Consider the following 20803-nt stretch of genomic DNA (forward strand, 5'->3'; position numbering starts at 1 on the left):
AGATGGGCTGCCGCCACTGCCATCACCTTGGTGAAGACTCGAGGTGCAGTAGTAAGACCAAACGGAAGGACCGCAAACTGATCATGTTGCGACCCTACCGTAAAACGGAGATACTTCCTGTGCGACTTCAGGATGGGGAAATACGCATCCTGCAAGTCGATCAACACCATCCAGTCCTCCTGTTGCAGCGCTTGAAGAACCTGCGCAAGGGTGAGCATCTTGAACTTCTCCTGTTTCAGAAAAAGGTTCAAGATCCTGAGGTCCAGGATTGGACGTAGCCTGCAATCCTTCTTCGGAATCAGGAAATACCGGGAGTAGCATCCCTGACCCCTTTCCTGCTCTGGAACCACCTCTATTGCACCTTTTTTCAATAACGTTAGGACTTTCTCCTGCAGGAGAAGAAGGTGGTCCTCCGAGCAAGCACCTTGGCAAGGAGGGTAATTCGGAGGGAATTCCCGAAAGGGAAGAGCATAGCCATTTTCCGCAAGATCTAGAACCCAGAGGTCTGAAGTGACCGATTCCCAATCTTTTAGAAAATGGGTAAGCCGGACCCCCACAGGACCAACATGATCCAGAATGGTGGATCTAGGGCTGCTTTGCAGTGGTGGAAGGGATGGAGGAAGAGGAGGAGGAGAGCTGCCGCCCTCGAGCACGACCTCTGATCCTGCCCCTGTAGCTCTTATACAGGGTGTTCTGTTGCTGTTGCTGTTGCTGCTGGGGCTGCCTGTAGGTCCGAAAGGACGACCTTCCAAAGTCTCTGTATCTCCTAAAAGAACCCCTAGGCTGTGTCTGCAGACCAAGAGATTTGGCCTTGGCTTTGCTTTCCTTAAATCTCTCTAATGCAGCATCAGCCTTTTTACCAAAAAGCCCAGAACCGTCAAAAGGCAGGTCCAGAAGCGTTGCCTGCACATCAGGGGAGAACTCAGATTATTTCAGCCACGCACTTCTCCTTGTGGCAACCGAGGAGCCCATAATTCTGTCCAGGCCACTCTGGATAACCTGACGCGCAGCCGCCTGAGTTTCTGACAGCACCTCATTAAAGTTCTGCCTGTCCTCCTCTGATAACTTAGGGGCCATTTGTTTAGCGGAATCCATGAGAGCATGGATATAACGGCCCAAGAGACAGGTGGCATTTGTCGACTTTAAGGCCATACTGGCCGAGGAGAAGACTTTCTTGGCTGATTGGTCGAGTTTTTTAGCATCCCTGTCACTAGGGACCTGTGGAAAGGCACCTGAAGGCCTCTTAGTGCAAGCAGCCTGAACCACCAGACTTTCCGGAGAAGGATGAGAAGTAAGAAAGTCTGGATCACCTGGAGCCACCCTGTACCTTCTAGCCACAGTTTTAGAGACCGCAGGAGCTGAAAAGGGCTTTCGCCATGCCTCCATGACTGGTTCAGTAATGGCCTCATTAAATGGTAGTAAGGGCTCTGTCACGGTGGAGGGAGAATGTAAAACCTCAGTGAGAATGTTAGGCTTGAATTCAGCAGTTGTCAGCTGTAGATCCATAAGCTCCGCTGCTTTTCTAATAACCGTGTGGTAGGGAGCCACATCTTTAGAGGGAGTATCAGCTGGAGGAGTAATCTCCTACTCTGGTGACAAATCCAGGCCACTAGCCTCCTTCAGCTCTTCAAATAAGTCATCAGACTCCATGAGCTTACCCTCTTCCATCTCTTCAACCTGGTACCTATGCTCCTCCAGGACTCTGAGCTTCTCGCCTGGACCTAATCCTCAGGACCGGCGTCGGCGGCGCCGCAACCGACTCAGACGGCGCCAGAGCCGGCGTCGAACACGGATCCGGAGGAGCAGCCGGAGTCGAACGAGGTCGAGCTGGAGCCGGTGAAGATGGAAGCAGCGTCGATGTCCTCGGCGCCAGCAAATGCCAAGACGGCATCGCCGGGAAAAAAGGCATAAATGGAGCCTGAGCGTAGGCTTGAGGAACCCCCAGATTAAAAGCCATTGGACCCATGGGACCCGAAGGTGCTCCAGAGGGGTACATCGCTCTAGTGAAGACTCCATACATTGCATTCAAATAATGCGATGGGTCTTGTCCCGGGCCTGGAAAGGGGGGGGTATGGCTCAGATTGAGGCATAACCGGACTCTGGCCAATCGGCACCGACGGTGGAGCCAGTAGAGTCGAAGACTCATCAGGAGCAGGAGCCTCTTCAACTGGAGCCGGAGAACGTGCCAGCGTCGGAGATGGAGCCGGAGCGTGCTCCGGTGAAGCCGCAGGCGTGGTCAGGCAAACAGGAAAGCAGGATTTGAGACAGGAGAGGGAGAAACATAGTCCTTACAACGTCGAGTAGGCGAAGTCGATCTCGGAGCCGCTTCCTTATCCGAACGGTGTCAAGAACCATGCCTCTTCTTCTTTTTATGCTCCTGGACTTAGAAGCATGCCCCGACGTCGACGCTGACCTCTAGCTTGACCTCGATCTGGAGCGTCTTCGACCTCGCTGCTCTTTTTTCATCCTAGTAATAAATAACTTGGCTTCTCTTTCTTTTAAGGCCTTAGTACTCATCTTTCGACAGCAAGAGCATCCCTCGACGTCGTGATCCGACGACAGGCACCAGACAGTCCTCGTGCGGATCAGGGATGGACATGTGCTTACCGCACTCCCTACACTGCTTGAATCCGGACTTCTTTGTCGACATCTTTAAACAAGAAGCAAGAAGAAAGAGGAAAGAGAAACACCAACAGAAACACTAAGTAACTAGCCAAAGCTACGGAGAGTCCCAGAAAACCGTTAGCGTCGACGGCGCGGGAAAAAAAGGAACGGACGTCATCACGCCGACGAGGTCTTCTTATGGATCCAGTGACGTCAGCGGAGCCGCGAGCGGAGCCGTGATTCTATGACCTCGTCCTCGTCGGCGTGGAGAGCTACAAAAGTTTCCGAATGTTGCTGGCGCAGGGGATATTCACAAGGTGAGGAATCCACTGGCAGATGTATACATCAGAAATGATATCACACACTCAAAGACTGAATCAAAACCAATTGTTTGTATAAAAAGTTGTTACTTTGCTATTTTATTACTAGAACCAAGAATCACTTGTATCGCATGTAAGTTATACTGTTTGTAAAACTGGCAATACTTTTCAGAATATGATGTGTATTGGGTTTGTATAACCATACCAGTAACTTTGCAGTGTAGAAAATACGTTGTAAACGCTTTGGAATACTGAAAATTACTTCATATTATTTTCTAGTTACTGTTCAGTTAATTTTTTGTTTAACTTCGCGCAAAACAAACAAATAATACAGTTTAAGTAATGCAGTACATTAGTAAGCAGGACAATTCACAGTATGGATGACCAACAGCTGCCTGAAGCTCAACGGCGAGAAGACAGAAGTCCTCGGTACCACCCCTTCTGCATGAGACAGCACCTGGTGGCCGACCGCCCTCGGAAGCCCACCTACCCCCTCAGACCACACCAAGAACCTCTGCATCGTACTCGACTCATCACTCACCATGAACCAACAGGTCAACGCCGTCATCTCCAGCTGCTTCAACACCCTCCGCAAGACCTTCAAGTGGATCTCCCCCTGAGTCAAGGAAGACAGTCACCCACGCACTCATCACCAGCAGACTGGACTATGGAAACGCACTCTACGCCGGCATCAACAAGTCCCTACTCCGCAAACCCCAGACAATACAGAACACCGCCGCCAGACTCGTCCTTGGCATCCCCCGACACGAACACATCAGCCAACACCTACGAAGTCTCCACTGGCTTCTCGTGGAGAAAAGAGTCACTTTCAAAATCCTCACTCACGCCTACACAACAACAGCCTCAAATACCTCAACGACAGAATCAACTTCCACGTACCCAAAAGAAACCTCGATCTTACAACCTCGCACTGGCCGAAACCCCGCGCATCCACAGAGCCAGAGCAGGCAGAAGATCCTTCTCTCGCATTGCAGCCAAGACCTGAAATGAGCTACCGGCAGACATCAGACATGCCCCCTCCCTGAACACCTGGCTTCGGCTAAACAGATCTGCGGTCGCCCCCCCCCCCCCCCCCTCCACCCCCTCTCCCCCCAGCGCCTTGAGACCCTCACGGCTGAGTAGCGTGCTTACAATTCCCTGATTGATTGATTGAATTCACTTGTAGACACCAAGTTACTTTGTTGCAATGTAAGGCAGAGCCAACACTTAGAAACATTTTCAGTAAAAGGCAACATCATGCAATCATGTGGGAAAAACGAAGTTTGTAATTGCAGGTAGGTAAACCGACTTTTGGTGTAGTCCATTTGGGAGTAGAAACAAAGTTCCCCAATGTTCAATTCTGCACTCAAGGTGCACCACCAGTGTCACTAGGGTGGCCAGGTGCAAAGTGCATGGGTGCCAATGCTAGTCAATAGGGACTGGGGGCACATCGGTTGGAGGATGCTCACAAGCAGGTAAATCGGCCTTTGAGGACAATCTTCAGAAGTTGAGGTAAGTACGAAGGGGGGCCCAAGGCAGCACCTAAATTACAACACTAGCGGCACAGGGGCAGCCAGGTGCAGGGTGCTAACACAGCGTCAGGAGGCAATGTTAACCTATGGAGATCGTCTGTTCCAGTTTCAGGCTGCAGGCTCAGACCAGGCGGTCTCATCAGCAAAACCAGCAGCCAGGGGAGGAAGTTGAGATCCTACGCAACTTCAGAACACCATTGGTTCTGGTCACCAGGACGCAGGGCCGGAGGATGCAGGGGTGTGTTTAGACGTAATGTTTCTCCTTACCGGGCAGGTCGAGGTCAGTCTTGGCGCAGAGGCTGCAAGAGTCGACACGAAGGCTGGGAGATGTCCCCCCCTTGAGGTTTCGGACTAGAGACCACTGGGGAACCTCTTCTGGACCGGTGGGCCTCCTCCACTCTGAACGTTGGTGAAGCGGTAGATCTGAAAGGGGAGTCTTCACATTTCCGCAGGGCCTTGCAGTTCTTTTTTGAGACAGAGCCACTGTCTTTGGGAGTCTTGGGAGCTGATCAGTCCACCTAGGGTTTTTGGAAGTCGCTGGTAATATGCTGTGTCGCCGTCCTCGCCAATCTTCTTAGGCCATTAAGAAATCCTGAGCTGGGTTCAGGGGTGCCCCTAAATAATAAATTTAGGGGCATTACTGGCGTAGCAATGTAGTAGCCAATAGGCTGCTGACCTTAGGGTGACTACACCCGTAGTATGTTCGATCCACTTGGGGGAGTGAGCATAATCCCTGACCCTGATTGGAGGAGGGCCTTCCATCTGCAAGATGGCTGGCACTGAAGATTAAGCTTCACCTCACCTCCCCCACCTGAGGGGTGGGGTTGGCAGAGGTAGGCACACCTTCTGGGCTGTCCTGATTTTCCCGCCTGTCTGCCACTGAAAAGGTGGTGAAGACAGGAAAGAGGCTTGTTGCTGCTAGCAGGAGAGGCTGGGGCTGGTAATCACATTACGAAGGAGGCAAGGCCTCCACCCAGGAAAGGCATTATTTCTGCGTCCTGGGAGTGAAGGCTCCCACCCCAGGGGTCCAGAAACCTGTCTCGTGGTGGCAGGCTCCTGTTCACCAGTCAGGAACCCCACCAGTGGTTGGTTTGGTTAAGGGGTCCCCTCTAGAAAGGACCCCTGAGTGCATGGGATAATAAATCAGGCACTGAAATCAGTGTAGGTTTATTATTCCGAGATGTTTGATACCAAACATCCCAGGATTCAGTAAAGCCATTATGGTGCTAGGACACTCATAATAACAAGTTTCTAGACCATATACTCAGTATGGTTTTACTGTGCACTTATAATATCTAAGAATGGACTTAGATATTATAGGGGCCTGTCTACTCATGCAGATAGGTCGTCCGCACAAGGTATAGTGCACTCAGCCTTAAGGGTGACTTACATATGCCTCATGCAGTGCTGGGACGGCATGGCATACAGGAATGTGTGCCATGTCGACTCTTCACTTTTAGCTGAACCATAACACGCAGGCTGCAATGGTGGTGGTGCATATTTGTGGTGAGAGGTCTCGGAGTGTGGCATAATACAAGCTGCATCCATCAGAGGAATTTCTCTGGTTACCATGCTCTTGGTACCTTAGGTACCCTTTTAATGGACTTACAGGTAGGCCAGAGTTGTGCCAATTGTGGAAACAATTGTAAATGTTAGGAAAGGAACACAGGCCCTGGGAACCTGATTGGCAGGGACCCAGGGCACACTCAGTTAAAGTGCAGAAGAAATCTGGCAACAAGCATTTGCAATGCAATAGGTCTCGTATTTGTTACATTTTGAGGTATTTTTGTTGCAAATAGCAATGTTTCTTTATGTATATAAGTTCACAATTAACCAGTGGCAGGGATCCCGAGAAAAAGTAAGCAAAGCAAATACATGCCAGACAAAGTAAACTGCTGCATTTTATGGGTTCCTAAGAGGGAAGGGGGAGGAGAAAGTGGAAGGAAACAGAGAAAGACTGATGGGGTAAAATGGGGAGACAGTGAAGGGGCAGATAGACGGGAAAGAAAGAACAAAGAGTACTAAAAAAACTATAGAGGCATATTCAAGTTAAGTATGCTACGGAGTTTTTTTAAAACAGCATGAATGCAGCACAACCTGAGTGTTGGTGCAAGCAGGTGGGACGGTGGTGCAGTCCTGTTGATGTTGAAAAGCACACTGACAGCATATGGTTGTAGATGGTGTGCTGGTAAAGTGGGGGTTTGGGGGAAGATGGATTTTAGCTACGCTATGGTAGTGTTTCGGTCTCAATGGAAGTTATGGTGATGTTTCCCAGAGCAGTAGTGGTGCTGAAGTACATAAGGAAGAAACATCCTGGGTAGATAAAATTCTCTGTTAGTGAGATATGCATGAGGGTGGGTGTATTTTATTACAAACACCTCATTGCACTACATGCTGCGTATATGAAACACAGACACGTGGTCTAGTTTTACTGTAGGTGCCCTCCAGCCTTGCGCGCCCCTCGAGCAGTGACGTCAGATGCCACACTGCTAGAGGCTCGAACCGGCTCATAAAAGCATACCAATATGTGCTCAAACCTCCACCTTCGAGGAGCTATAGGGGTTGAGTATAAAGAGATCTTCTGCCCTCTAGAAAGTGAGTGAGTATCATTGGTCGGTTAAAAAAGTTATTTTTACAACAAATAATCCTCATGATTATGCAGAAAATTGGAAGCAGATGTCCTGTATGAGACTGGGGCAACCCAGAGATTATCAAATGTTCACATGTAAATGACTGAATGAGATCCTGGCTGTAGAACCGAGCCAAACACTGATTTCTCTTTAGTTCTCTCCAAATGCTGAACAGGGGAGAGTAATTCAAACTATCGGCGAGGTTACAGACAAGAACAGAATGTGTGTGTTTGAATCTTCAAGTGAGATTAAGGAGATGTCGCTCTCAAAAGCCATTAACAGCATGGTGCAGGTCACAGCACAGGGAGCCGAGCACAGAGTGAAGGCCACGCTGTTTGTCATCAGTGGAAAGGGCCATTAACCACAATGACAGCCGGCAACGTCTGGAACGTTAATGAATCGCGCAATTGCATGGCAGTGGGATAGGTTCGTTAGCATGCATATTCAACGAAAGACATACAGACCTGGGTCCATTTTGTTGCATTTAAAAGAACACACCGGCAAAACAATAAACTAGGCTTGGTCAGACTACATTCAATTCACAGAGGCTGTTACCTTTATACAGTCACAAGACTAATAAAAAGAAAAAATGCCATGAGAGACAATGCATTAATAGAGTCACCCACACCGGGACATCAATTCACGCAGTTAACAGCCAGTCAGTGGTGTTAGCAAGTGCCTATCGTTTGGCGACTGCACACGTCTAGGTTAACAGTTACCAAAAGGTCAGATAGAGCACATTCATTGTGCAAAGTACAATCACCTTGACTTAAATGTTGTTTCGTTCAGTCCGCAGCAAACAGGTCTGTCTCTACCTGTAAATCAGAGAGTGCAGTCCAACGTATGACTTTGTTTTGCCGCGGTTACTTTTACTGTTATTTACGACTCACTTCCACTGCATTCAACAACTAACAAGCTGTCTTCGCGTTCACATCTCCTGTCCGCGCAGGCACACCGAGCAGGAGACAGGGAGGGACAGGAGATGTGCATGCATGCACATTTCCTGTCCATATGCGTGCACTGCTCCTATCCCCCTTCCGTACACAAAACCGACAACAATAGATCTCGCCAAGGAAAGCAGCGCATGCGCTGCGTCGCTAGGCGAGACCTTACAAAAAGGACAGTAGTCTCAGAGGGTAGAGACACCAGAGAAAAAGTGAAAGTGCGCATTACTGCAGACTCCGTGCAGGGTCCCCGGGAGCTTCTGATATGATCTGGAGCAGACAGGGGAGAGGGAGGGAAAGTGAAAGCACGCCATGCGTGTGCTATGTTGAAACACCAGCCCTTTGCGGGGACAGGAGATGTGCACGCGTACGGAGTGCACATCTCCTGTCTCCCTTCCGCCCAAAAAGCGACGACAATAGATCTCGCCAAGGCGAGCAGCGCATGCGCTGCGTCGCTAGGCAAGACCTAAAAAGGTGGGGGTAGGGGGGGTACTGCAACAGAAAACCATCCTCCTACAACAGCTATTTTTAATAGTTATTAAAAATCTAATTCAATAGTGAAAGCCATTTTTGTACAATTAGTAAGGAAACATAACCTTTAGAAAGTTACCTTTCCCCTGCCTAAACTTCCAGAAGGCTAAAGTAGCATTTCCTGTCCCACCTCCGACAGCCAGTAAGTAGCAATTGAATAGGTGTGAGGTGGTTCCCAAGAGCAAACTGGATGATCTGAATTGGCAGAGAGGATGCCTCTGAACCCGACAATTTACAGGTGGGGCGGTTAGCATCATTTCAAGATTATAGCGTAAAATTTAGTTTGAATGTCAAATCCTGTTTGACAGGTCTTGCTGGATTTGACATAGAACACCGAGGGTGCACTTGAAATGAAAGGAAGCAAGATGACATAACTATGTTTGTGTATCAACTGTCAGGTTGCTTGAAACCCCCTACTTTGTTCTACCAGACTTCTGCCTCTGGATTGATTGTGGGTTCAGTGGCTGCCCCAACCTACATTTTAGAGTTAAATGTGGTAGACCACTAGGATCATCATAGTAAACTCCCAGTCCTCAAAGTCCAACTTTAATGTGGCTAAATACTTTTGCCATCTTGAAAATGCCCACGTGGACAGAGATGGACCCAAGAACTTTTACCCTATTGTTTGGAGCATGCCCACAAGTTATTGCCGCCTACTAACACATGCAAGGCATAAATGTGACATCTCCAGCCACCCAATTCAAAATGCTCCAGGACAGGAGGAAGAACAAAAGAAAACTGAGCATGCTGTTTGCAACCTGAGAAGACCCAGAAGGACTGGTCTCCCTAGTAGCAAGGACAAAGAAGTGGTCATAAGGCTGACCCCCTGTTTAAGCTATAGGGTTACAACAAGCTACAAGAGGCCTTTCCTGCAACTGCCCAACTCATCAGTGAAAATTGTACTCTGATGTTTGTCCTCAGCCTGACACCCAGTGATTCTATAAGTGCCTGCCCTGAGGGCTTCAGAAGTGAACTCCTGTGGTGGACTCTGACCAAGAGTACTAAACTGAGAAGGTAAAATCTTTGACTACAATGAACCTGGTTTATGTATCCAACCCTCACTCCATCTAGTAAGGTCAAACTTTACCTAGGTCCCGTCTCCAGCGACCATTGACTATCATTAGCATTTTATGTTTCTAGGCCCTATTCTTACTGAAAAATGTAATAACTTGTATATCCTGTTCCCCTTTTTGGATATGTGTCCTTTTGTTTATTACATTTTACTCTATTTTCTCATTATTTAGTTTATGATTTTTATTGTTTTGCGTTTTGACATTATTACTGTTTTAGTGCTGTATAAATACTTTACACATTTTATTAAATTAAGCCAGTCTGCTCTGTGCCACAGATACTGGGGGTTGTGCTGAGGATCATTTAGTAATTGAGGGTTCAATCTGACAAGGGTTATGATTATTTTTTGTGGTGAGTAATCACCCACCTTACATAATAATCAAATCTCTTACATCCGCCCATCCAGGTAGGGGATTTACTGAATTGAGAGTTAACGTAACCCTTATAGTGCTCTCCTAAAATCCCTCATTACTTCCTGGAAACCACGTGGAATTATGGCTTGAGGAGACCATGTCTCTCACTCCTCATATTTAGGGTCTATGTGGGACACTCTGCCAATATCCACATCGGATTAGTGACCCTGGGCATCTCTCCTTTGGTCCGGGTACCATTTTGGCACGCTCGTCCCTAGTTTCCATGGTGTTCCTTGTGTTTTCTTCCTTTGAAGCTGCCCTCTCTTGCTCAGTCTCTTATAGAGAGCTTTCCCCCTCCAAAGGATTCACATCTCTTTTCATCCTCACGCTTCAGAAAGGGCTCCCTTCTGCAATCTCCTCCCCTTTTGACATGGTATTTCACCCTGCCCATGATTCCCAATAAGCCTGATAGTGCTCAAAAACATGCTGACAATACTGGGGTCCTACATTATAAATAGGGCTCCTGGTTTTATAGTATTTTAACATTTCCTTCTGCATCTATCCATATTTATTTTCGAGCCATCTTATTAGTATTTATCCACATTTATTTTGAGAAAGTTGTAAAATGGTACATTTCCTCACTTATTTAACTGATAAATATACACTCATAATGTGATGCCTGTCGTCGATTAGTAAATTAAGCAGCCAAATATAACAAGGCACTACACTCACAAGTAAAGATTAGCATTATACTACAGATATAACGTAACATAGGCTGAATTTAAATAAATCTCATCCTTTTTGTTTAACTCCCCATGCTGTCTATCTGCTCAGCTGTTGGCCTGGAATTTATGATAGACAGCATGGATGGTCACTTACAAGGAGCACAATTTTCTGTATTTTTCCACATTTAAAAATAGAGACAGGACAACATATTGTTTTCTGTGTAGTTGTAAAAACCTTTAAAAACTGAAAACCGGGAGCCTTAATTATAGAGTTCAGGGTATATTGTTTTCAATCACGAAATAAGGATGGATTAATAAAGCTTTCCCAAACACAAATTTAAACTCCTCAATAATAAACTTTATTTCAGGTCAGAGAAGCATAAAAGTATACAATAAAAACATAAAATCGCATTAAAACGTGCAGAGATAAAAACGCAGTTCATTACAGTGCAATATTTAAAACGGATTTAGAGTCATGGTACATTGTGATATACCTCCATACTGTTGCAATTACAAGGAAAACAAAAAACTCACTAAGAGTCCAAAAATGGGCTCAAGAATGGCCCGGGAAGTATCCAGGAAGATGAAAGCTTGGCAGATTAAAGGGTAGCGCTCAAACACTTAGTAGCTTTATAAAATTAAAGTGCATAAAAAAATTTAAGAACATTAGTAATGTAAAAAGACACGACCTTAAGGCAGAAGATTCTTTCCAATACCACTCGCCGTAATGTGCCAGATTGAACCTCTGTCCTTGGAGATAGAGTACACAATGCTTGTCCCATTATCTGGTATACAGACTTTAAAAAAAAAAAAAATCTTTATTAGGTTTTCTCCAACTCGACAGCTCACCTCCAAACCAACAAATCTACATTTCGTCCACCACTGCTGAGGTGAGGAACATCACATTAACAATAACTGAGAACGACAATGTCTGAGTTCGCCACCGTGGAAAGTCCATCATCTTCAACATTATCTTCTGGTGCATCGTTTTATATACATTATCAAATCCAACTGTAGGAAACTCCCCCCCGCCTCCCATCCCATCTCCCCATCTCAACATCCCCCCTTCTTGCCCTCCCCCCCCCTCTGCCGGGTCAAAGTAACTCGAGGTCCATGTACTCATGCGGGGCCACCCTCTGTCTCCCTCCCCTGTCCTGGGGTCCCCCCCTCTATGAAGGACATCTCAGCTGCACTGGATATGGTGACTTGGGAGGCCTGTCCCGCTATCTCCTGTATCATTGCTCCCCATGCCAGTAACACCTTAGGCAGTTTGGCATCCCTCCTGGTGCTCCGTATGTGCCCCTCCTCAGCTAGGGCCCACTCCCGTAAATCTGACCTCCATTTTGCCAATAGCGGTCCTTGCTGTGTTAACCAGTGAATCGCTATACGCCTCTTGGCTATAACTAGCCCCAGGATCAGGAACCGCCTGCTTATCTTGCGTTTCGGGTCCCGAGGAATCAAGCCTAGTAGACACGTGCGGGGATCCAATGCAATAGTCCATCTGGTTATCCGGGTCAGATCACCAAGAACCGCCCCCCAATCTGTCTGGATCGATGGGCACGTCCAAACCATATGCAGAAAATCTGCCGGATCAAAGCGACATCTGGGGCATTGGGGGTCTCTGGAGCCATCAATGGCGTGCAACCTCCTAGGTGAGAGGTACGTCATATGTATTATGTTGTACTGGATTTGCTTAAAGCGATTGCTCACGGACACCTTCCGCACACTCATGTGTATCTTTTCCCAGTCTCGCGACGTAACCTCCTGTGGACACACCCGCTGCCATTTTCCTTCTATTTTTAGGGGGCCGTTCTTTTTATCGTCCCTCAACGCCCTATAGAGGTGAGTAACACATTTTCACCCTCCCGCCATGGCAATCATAGTGACCAGGGTTTGGGCGTGCCCCGGGGCCTCCGGAAATGTAGGCCATAATTGTCGTGCCGTTGCCGCTATTTTTGCATATTGCAGAAACTGCCCTGCCCCCAAGTTAAAGGCAGTCACTGCCTCTTGATAAGTGATACATTTACCATCCGGGTAGAGGTCTGACAACATCAGGCAGCCCCCCGTCTGCCATGCCTCTGTCAACATTACCTGGTCAATCTGCCAGAGGTCCGCCTCCAGGGCAAAAGGTCTGTCCTGAATGATTTTACGAACCACTCTATTCCAAATTGCAGCCCCAAGCCGCACCAGAGGCGGACCGTGCGCCGTAAGCCCCCCGGCCCGCCACAACAATGCCCCAAGCTGTCGGTTCCCGTACGTACCTGTCAGCAGGCACCTCTCCCAAAAGGGATCCGCGTCCAACCAGGCTATGGCATGTTGCAATTGCGATGCAAAGTAATAAAGTTCCTAGTCTGGGATCTCCAAACACCCTTTACCCCAACTACGTTTCAGGACTTCTAAACTAACCCTGCATCACTTCCCATTCCATAATAATTGGATCAGCAGTGAATCGAGTTCCCGGAATACCCGGTGCGGATTTTCAAAGAAGGAGCCTTGCATGGTATAGAGACATCGGGGCAGGACTACCATCTTTATGAGTGCAATCTTACCCATCAGGGAGAGGTTAAGAGAGTTCCAAAAGGTAATACTACCCTGCAACCCTCGGATTATCCTCCCCATATTGCGCTGATAAAACCCTGCCTCGGACCCATCGACCAATATCCCTAGGTATCTGACCGTGTCCTCTGCCCATGGAAGTTCCAGCACCGTTCGTTGGTCCTCCCCCAAATCGATCTCTGTGTCAATCGTGTAAAACTGTGACTTTGTTCTGTTAATGTAAAGCCCGGAGGCATCAGCGAATTGGGCCAACGCTGTTAGCAATGTCGGCAGTGATTGGGTCGGTCGACTCAGGTATATTAACGCGTCGTTGGCGTACAGTGACACCACATTCTCCGAATTCCCCACACGCACACCCTGTCCTACAAGTATCCTGCGCAGATGACACGCCAAAGGTTCCATTGCCAGGGCAAATAGCAATGGGGAAAGCGGGCAACCCTGCCGCGTCCCCCTTGCTATAGAAAATGCGTCCGACACGTACCGGCCCGTACGGACCCTTGCCATCGGCCGAGCATATAGTAACTTAATCCAGTTTACAAACCTCTCCCCAAAGCCCATTTTAAAGCAGAACCTGCCATAGGTAATCCCACTTGATCGAATCGAACGCCTGTTCGATATCAAGGAACACCAAGGTGCTCTGTTGGGCCTGTCCTTCCACAGATTGCATAATGTGCGCCTGGCGACGGATATTCCGCAACGTATTTCTGCCCGGTATAAAGCCGGACTGGTCATTATTGACCAGCCGCCGAAGCTAAGGGAGGAGCCGAGATGCCAACACCTGGCTAATAATTTTAAAATCAACATTCAGCATAGAGATGGGCCTATAGGAGCCGGGGAGAAGGAGGTCCTTCCCAGGTTTGGGGATCATCACGATCAATGCTTCCCGCATGGAGTCTGGGAGCGTACCACGTTTCTCAGCCTCCACCGTGATCTCTAGTAGTTTGGGGACCAGCATTGTGCCGCACTCTTTATAGAGCTCGGCGGGTATGCCATCCATTCCCGGGGACTTTGCAGTCTTTAGGTGGGCGATAGCTGCCCTTAGTTCTTCCCCACTAAAGGGGCCCCCCAGGGCTTCCTGACTGTCCGCGTCTATACTGGGCAGTTCCACCCCAACCAGATAGGCATCCACCGCCTCAAGGGCCGAGGGAGACTGTGTCTCAGACTATATTTTACGTAAGTGGGCCACAAATACGTTATTTATTTCATGTTGGGCATACACGATCAGTCCCAGGTAGTTTTTAAGTGCCAGGATTGGGTGAGTCTCCGCCCGAATCAGGCGTGCCAGCAGCCGCCCTGCCTTATCCCCTTCCGTGTACCAGCGGCGCCTACTCGTAGTTCTAGCATATTTGCCTAGCGAGTCCCATATGTCTCCTATCCGCATGTCGTCCCCTTCAGCCGACCTCTCACTATTCGCAGGGAGTTCCTTTTCAAATGCCACTAATCGTTCCTCCTGCCGCCGCAGATCACGCTCCAACACTTTTTTGACCCCTACCTCCGTGGACCGACATATCCCCCGAACCACCACTTTCACTGCATTCCATAATCATTCAGCCCAGTCAATATGGCGTCTTTATAAACCGGGTCGCCTAAGGCTTCGATATTGAGCCTCCAGAGCGGTACCTTAGATCTCGGTCGGGCCAGCGAGTAAGCAATCAGGAGCGGGGAATGATCCGATAGATAGCGGGCTAGGTATTGCTTCTCCGTTACCTGATAGATCGCCGTCTTTTGAATGAAGAAGTAGTCCAATCTGCTAAAGGTATTGGCAGCAGGTGTGTGGCACGAGTACACTCTACGACTAGGGTTATGGTGGCGCAACACGTCCAGTAAGCCATAATTATGAAGCATTTGGCTCATCGCTTCTCTAACACGAGGCTTGGCATCCAGTTTTGGGGGGGAATCTGTCGAGCTCCCATCCCGGGCACTATTAAAGTCCACTGCCACCACCAATTCCAGATCCAACAGTCCAAGTACTCGGCTCAAAAACCCACCATTGTCACTATTCGGGGCATAAACATTCACCAGGAAGATACTGCACCTATCTAGGGTCCCCTCCACCACCACAAACCTCCCGTCAGGATCCTGTTTAACATGCAGAGCCTTAAAGGGGACTCCTGGTGCCACCCATATAAGCGCTCCCCGGGCAAACCCCGAGTAGGATGTAGCAAAAAACTGACCCCTCCACCTGCGTTGGACGAATTTAAGACAGTCTCCCCATAGGTGGGTTTCCTGGAGTAGAGCTATACTGACCCTATAGCGCCTTAGGTATGATGCCACCCGGATCCGTTTCACCCTGTTATTGAGCCCCCGAACGTTCCAAGTAATCAGTTTGTAATTCTGGTTATCCCCTGTCATGAGTGAACAGTTGTCACTATCACAGTCCCCCGCCTGTGGTGCGCAGACCCCCCCCATCAGTGTCATAGCTTGCCCCCGCCTGAGGAGTAAATCTTCGATCCCCTGTGTGCCAACATAGACCAGACCCGGCAGCAACCCCAACAAACCCCCAACTAGAAACCCCAACTCCCCCCACCCACAGGCGGTAGCCCGTCATTCTCACAACCAGTCCTGGTCTGAGGACTCTGAACCCCGCCCCAAAGCGCCACATCCGGGCCGGTGGCGCCCTCCAGATCAGACTGTGTTTCATGCACCAGACAGAGTGGGGAGAACTGGTTCTGCGTCGGTATCACCTCTCTCTCCGTAAGGAGCGTGCCATCCGGTCCCACCATGATGCGTCCCTCGTCTGCCCGATCTCGGTCCCGTAGCGGTCGTCCTTCTTCACGTCGTTGCTGGTTCCTCTGTCGATTGCTCTTGCATCTCTGCTCCTGCCATCCCTGGTTTTGGTCCAGCCCGGCCAGGCCCAGCGAATCCATCCAATCTGCTGCCTCCGACGGGGTACCAAAGAAGTGGACTTTGTCTGCATACTACACTCTGAGCCTAGCCGGGAACATCAGGCTATATTTAATATTATGGCTACGCATCCGTCGTTTAACACTCAGGAAGTCGTTCCGCGGGTCTTGCACTTTTTTAGTATAGTCGGGGTATATGTGAATGTCTTGACCTTCAAATCGAGGCAGGCCTTTGGCACGAATATGCTGTAAAATCATGTCCCGGTCCCCAAAGTTGAACATCCGGGCAATCAAGGCTCTTGGCGGGGATCCTGGTTTCGGTGGTGGCCCCAGCGATCTATGTGCCCTTTCCACCGCAAACATTTTGGATAGCCTCAGATGGGGGAATGCTCTGCCAATCCAGTCCTCCAAAAATAGGTCTGCTGCCGGCCCCTCCGCCTTTTCCGGAAATCCCAAAAAGTGGAGATTGTTCCGTCTAGAGCGTCCTTCCACGTATTCCACCCTGTCCTCCAGTCGGGCCGTATGGTCCTGGAGTGCTGTCACCGTCTCCCGCAGCTGTCTGACCTCAGACTGCAGAGTACTCAGGTCCCCCTCCGTAATGGTTACCCTGTCTGCCACCTTCCTGAGATCCATGCGTAGGTGATTAATGTCAATGGCCATCCCACCCATTTTTGTTTCTAATGCCACCCTGGAGTCTCAAATCGCTGCCAATATATCTGCTTTATCTCGTGCAGCCGAATCCTGGTGGGCCCCCTGCTCCATGTCCGCACGAAGGCGATCAGTCGCTGTCGCCCCGGGACCGTGTATTGCACAATTTTATTCATCTGGGCGCCCCTCAGGGGACAGTCCTTCCCCATTATCCGCAAGGCTGTCTTAGGGGATGTCGCAGTGGCCCCTCCGTCCAAACAAACCAGGGAAGGGGTTCCCTCCAACAGTCCACCTCCCCACTGGTGGTTCAGTGTCGTCTACGCCAAGCAGGCCACCTGTCCGCCGCTCGGAGCAATTACCAGGCCTTCCGCCTCTGTTCTCCAGCCTCGCCGGACTGGTCTAGTGGAGTACCCTCGTGAGTCCAAACCCCGTACACGCGACTCGAAGGGGGACCCCTCACCTCACCTCCTGGGGTACAACCCCCGGCCTCTGGCACTGTGCACCACTGCCTAGCCCTTACGCCTTTGCCAAATCTTGCTTCCGATTCCCCCGCTGGAGTGGGGGTAGGCCTCACCTCGCCTCTTCCGCCTCTATCCGGGCATATCTCCGGCCTCACGTTTCGTTAATGCCAGGCTTCCGGGGGGCAAGTCTTTCACTGGGCACGTGGGGGCAGCGCTCCTCCGCAACCGGGCTCTAGATGCAGCCCTCAGACATCCGAGGCCCGCGACCGAGACCCCAGGCAGTCCCTGCGTGGTCTTCAGGCCAATTACCAGGCAAGCCGCAGCTCCGCGGCCTCACGTAGATCTCCTCGCCGGCCCGCGAGGTCCCGCCAGACACCTCCTTCCTCTTGAGATTTTTTCTCCCTCACCGGGGGCTATGCTGTAGGCGCAGTCGCGCAGCCAGACTCACCGAGGCTCCGGGGGCTCCTCCGCTATCCCCCGATGCGCCACTCGGAGGTTTCCAACTCAGGGCTCAGCAGTCTGTCCCAGCCGTCGCGGCCCACGACACGGAGGTAGGCCCTAGCGCAGCGGCCCCTCTTAGCCTCTTCCCCCAGTCCGTGGAGACCCATCCGCCAGCCCCAGACCTCGGTCGCCTTCTTCCCACAGGTTGTCCCCACTCCTGCTGGGATCGGAGCCCTGATTCTTCCTCGCGTCAGGACTCCCCGGGGTCGTGGGCCCTCACCACTGCTTTCCGATCAGAGTCCAATGACGGCCGCCATTACGGGGACCAGAATTCCCCCGCGTGCGCCGCGGTCCGTATCGCCGGTCCCCTACTGCAGGCTGCTGTCACCAGGTACCGCCGAGTCAGGGGAGGTTTCCGCTGTTATCATGCTTGAGGAGGGTCACTATAACGCCAGGATACTATAGGGTAACCGCTATTCAGGGCAGGAGCACCACTGAGACACGTCTAACTCGCCATGTTACCAGGCCACGCCCCCCCTGGTATACAGACTCTTAAAGCATTATGCCTGTCTTGGAGCCCAAACAGAGCTGAAGAAGGGGCTCAGTATCCCTTTTTTCATGTGCAAGGTCCTGTACTATTACAAGGGAGAATGTCTTTCTCTGGGCACTAGTTTTCCACTAATATATGACACTGGTTGGACATTGTCCGTATCCTGAGGTTGCAAAAAAAAACACTCCTGAACCAACATCTGATGCATCATTCTATAAAATAAAAGGCTATCTCAAACTCAGTGAAACGTAATGTTGGATCCTGACACAAACTTTGTTTTAGTCTCTGTAAACTTTGCTGATGTAGACGTTTACTGGTTTTACTTCATTAGACTCATCCTTCCTTAATAAGTTAAGAGATCCAACCAATTCTGAGAAAAGATTAATAAATCTTCTATAATATCATACTAGCACTAAAAAGGCTCAAATTTGTTTTTGGTTGCAGATAACTATATTTTAATCTAAACCATTTGCCCTTTAGCGGCCAAGGACTTGAGTTTTCCATCTCCCACTACACAACTCAAGCAACTTACCTCCCCTCCTGGCCAATTTATTTTTCTTTTCATATGATGTCAATACAGCTTGTCTTAGAGTGGTAAACACTTGTATAATGTGTTGTATATGGAAATGCCTGGAGGATTAAACATAATTATATAATCCCAGTATGCTGATATGTACTATATGTGAGGTAGCAGAATCACATGCACTAACCTTTGAAGGGGTGCTGTTGCCCCATGCACCCTAAATAGGAGTACTGGGAACTGATATAACCCTGATTGCGTGGCAAACATTGTTTACTCCTTAGCTAACGGGGTGAGTAGTATCTACCAATATCCTTTGGTAAATTCACTTGTCTACAGATACATGGCTCATCCTAAGCATTTGGTCAATGCACCTACATGGGCAGGGATGTGGAATGTAATAAAATATCTACTTGTCCATGGGGCAAGTTGCATCATAAATCTACTTGTCCAGCAACAAAATCCACGTATCCCTTTTGTGCCATGTAATGTGGCGACAGATTATGGCAGGAATCTCATTGGAAAAGAGCTCTGATAAAACCTCACTGATTATGCCACGGTTCATATTATAGTAGGGTCTTAATACTAGAAATTCCTTTTTGTTGCCGATATTCTGCAGATCTACATACTGGGGCTGAAGGTAGCGATAAGCAATAGCTCCAGGGTTGGAATGTCATTTTGAGTCTGTGCAAACCTAATAGCTTGCATGTTTTAATGGTTTTCACCAACTCTTCACTAACCTTTTCCCATCCTGAGAAAGGTTGAAAATTTACTCTGGACAATGGCAGACGTAAAACTTCTACCAGGTTTGGGAAAAAAAGTGGTTGGAGAGAAAGTGAGCTTACAAACACTCAGTTTTGCATTGGCAAATCTGCATGCGCATGCTAAAATGCAAACGACACAGATGACGTTGGAATGCAGAGCAAATCAAACAGTCACCCCGAGTCAATAGATCTGGGTTAAATCCATTGTTCTTTTGCTCACCATGCCACCCCAGTTTAGACCCAGCCATTTGCAAATCAGTCTATACCCTGTGCCTCATGACCAGATGCAATTCACATACATTTCTTAGAAGTACGATTTCTTGGCCTATTTCTGTAAATTCTCGTGAATTCATGAAAGCCGTATATCTGCACTTAATGCAAGGACATATACCATGGGTGCACTTTTGAGACTTTCTTTAATAACTGGGGCCCTAATTAGGTCTGACTTTAAACATGACCTTTTCTGTTAATTAAAATTCTGTCTCTCGGTCTATCGGCTGACTTCACTGAGTGACAGCATTCTGCTCTTTCACAAGGAGCATATTAGCACACAAAGTAGTTTCGTTCAGGGCCCTGAACTACTGTGGTAAAGTGTGCTTTTTGAGATCAAAAACAAGTTTCTGCTTTTGCCAATGTTTGTTATAATGGCGAGGGCCCAGCAGTTCCCACACCAATAAGGCTTTACAAAAACCATGCCAAAATAAGTCACGCACTGACAAGGCCAAATGGCTGACCATCAATTTGAGACCCATGGATTTGCACATGCTCGTTTATTTTTATGTTTCCTATAATCTTATTGAAACTGGTTGCACTTATTTTCCATTATGAATATTTTTGGGAAATACTAGCATACATCAACACATTTTATTAAATGATGCTGAAAAGAAATGGTACCTAAACTTTTACAGTATTTTAGCTAAATGTTTTTTTTTCCTACTTGCATTTTTTTTTTTTTTTAACATTTTAGTTTAAAGCAAAGAATCAATCTTGCTACCAAGCTTCTGCAAATACTTGCATCTTATCAGAGAGCATTCTGGGAGCATTATACATAGCCTCATATTGCTAAACTTTGAAAATGTTTGTAGACATTTTTATATTGGAACCACTGTCAGTAGGGCAGTCAGAGCTAACAACAGTTACTTTGAGCGTTCACCGTAATAAAAATGCTTTGCATTAATAAACCATAAAAGACAAGTCTGAACAGCATTAACAAACTGATGCAAAGACACTGCAGCTGCCGCGAGACCGTGGCGGGCTGGGAGCCCCTTCCTTTGAGGCCTACTTTCCCGCAGCACAACTGCAGTGGCTCT

The 20803-nt window shown here is 48.6% G+C and overlaps 1 protein-coding gene across 14 annotated transcripts in view; it reads right to left on the reverse strand.

The window, feature by feature from the left end:
• EIF4G3 (eukaryotic translation initiation factor 4 gamma 3) overlaps positions 1-20803 on the reverse strand; it is a 1568346-nt gene that overhangs the window by 1523108 nt on the left and 24435 nt on the right. For 4 of the 14 annotated variants that reach the window (XM_085608980.1, XM_085608970.1, XM_085608965.1 and 1 more), the window contains exon 2: positions 11400-11507. The exons of the other annotated variants lie outside the window; for them this stretch is intronic. In XM_085608980.1, coding sequence (XP_085465106.1) covers positions 11400-11507 — 108 coding nt within the window. The remainder of the gene's footprint in view (positions 1-11399; positions 11508-20803) is intronic. 14 annotated transcript variants of the gene reach the window in all.

The sequence above is a fragment of the Triturus cristatus genome, chromosome 1_2 (genome assembly GCF_964204655.1).
Source record: "Triturus cristatus chromosome 1_2, aTriCri1.1, whole genome shotgun sequence".
NCBI lineage: Eukaryota > Metazoa > Chordata > Amphibia > Caudata > Salamandridae > Triturus > Triturus cristatus.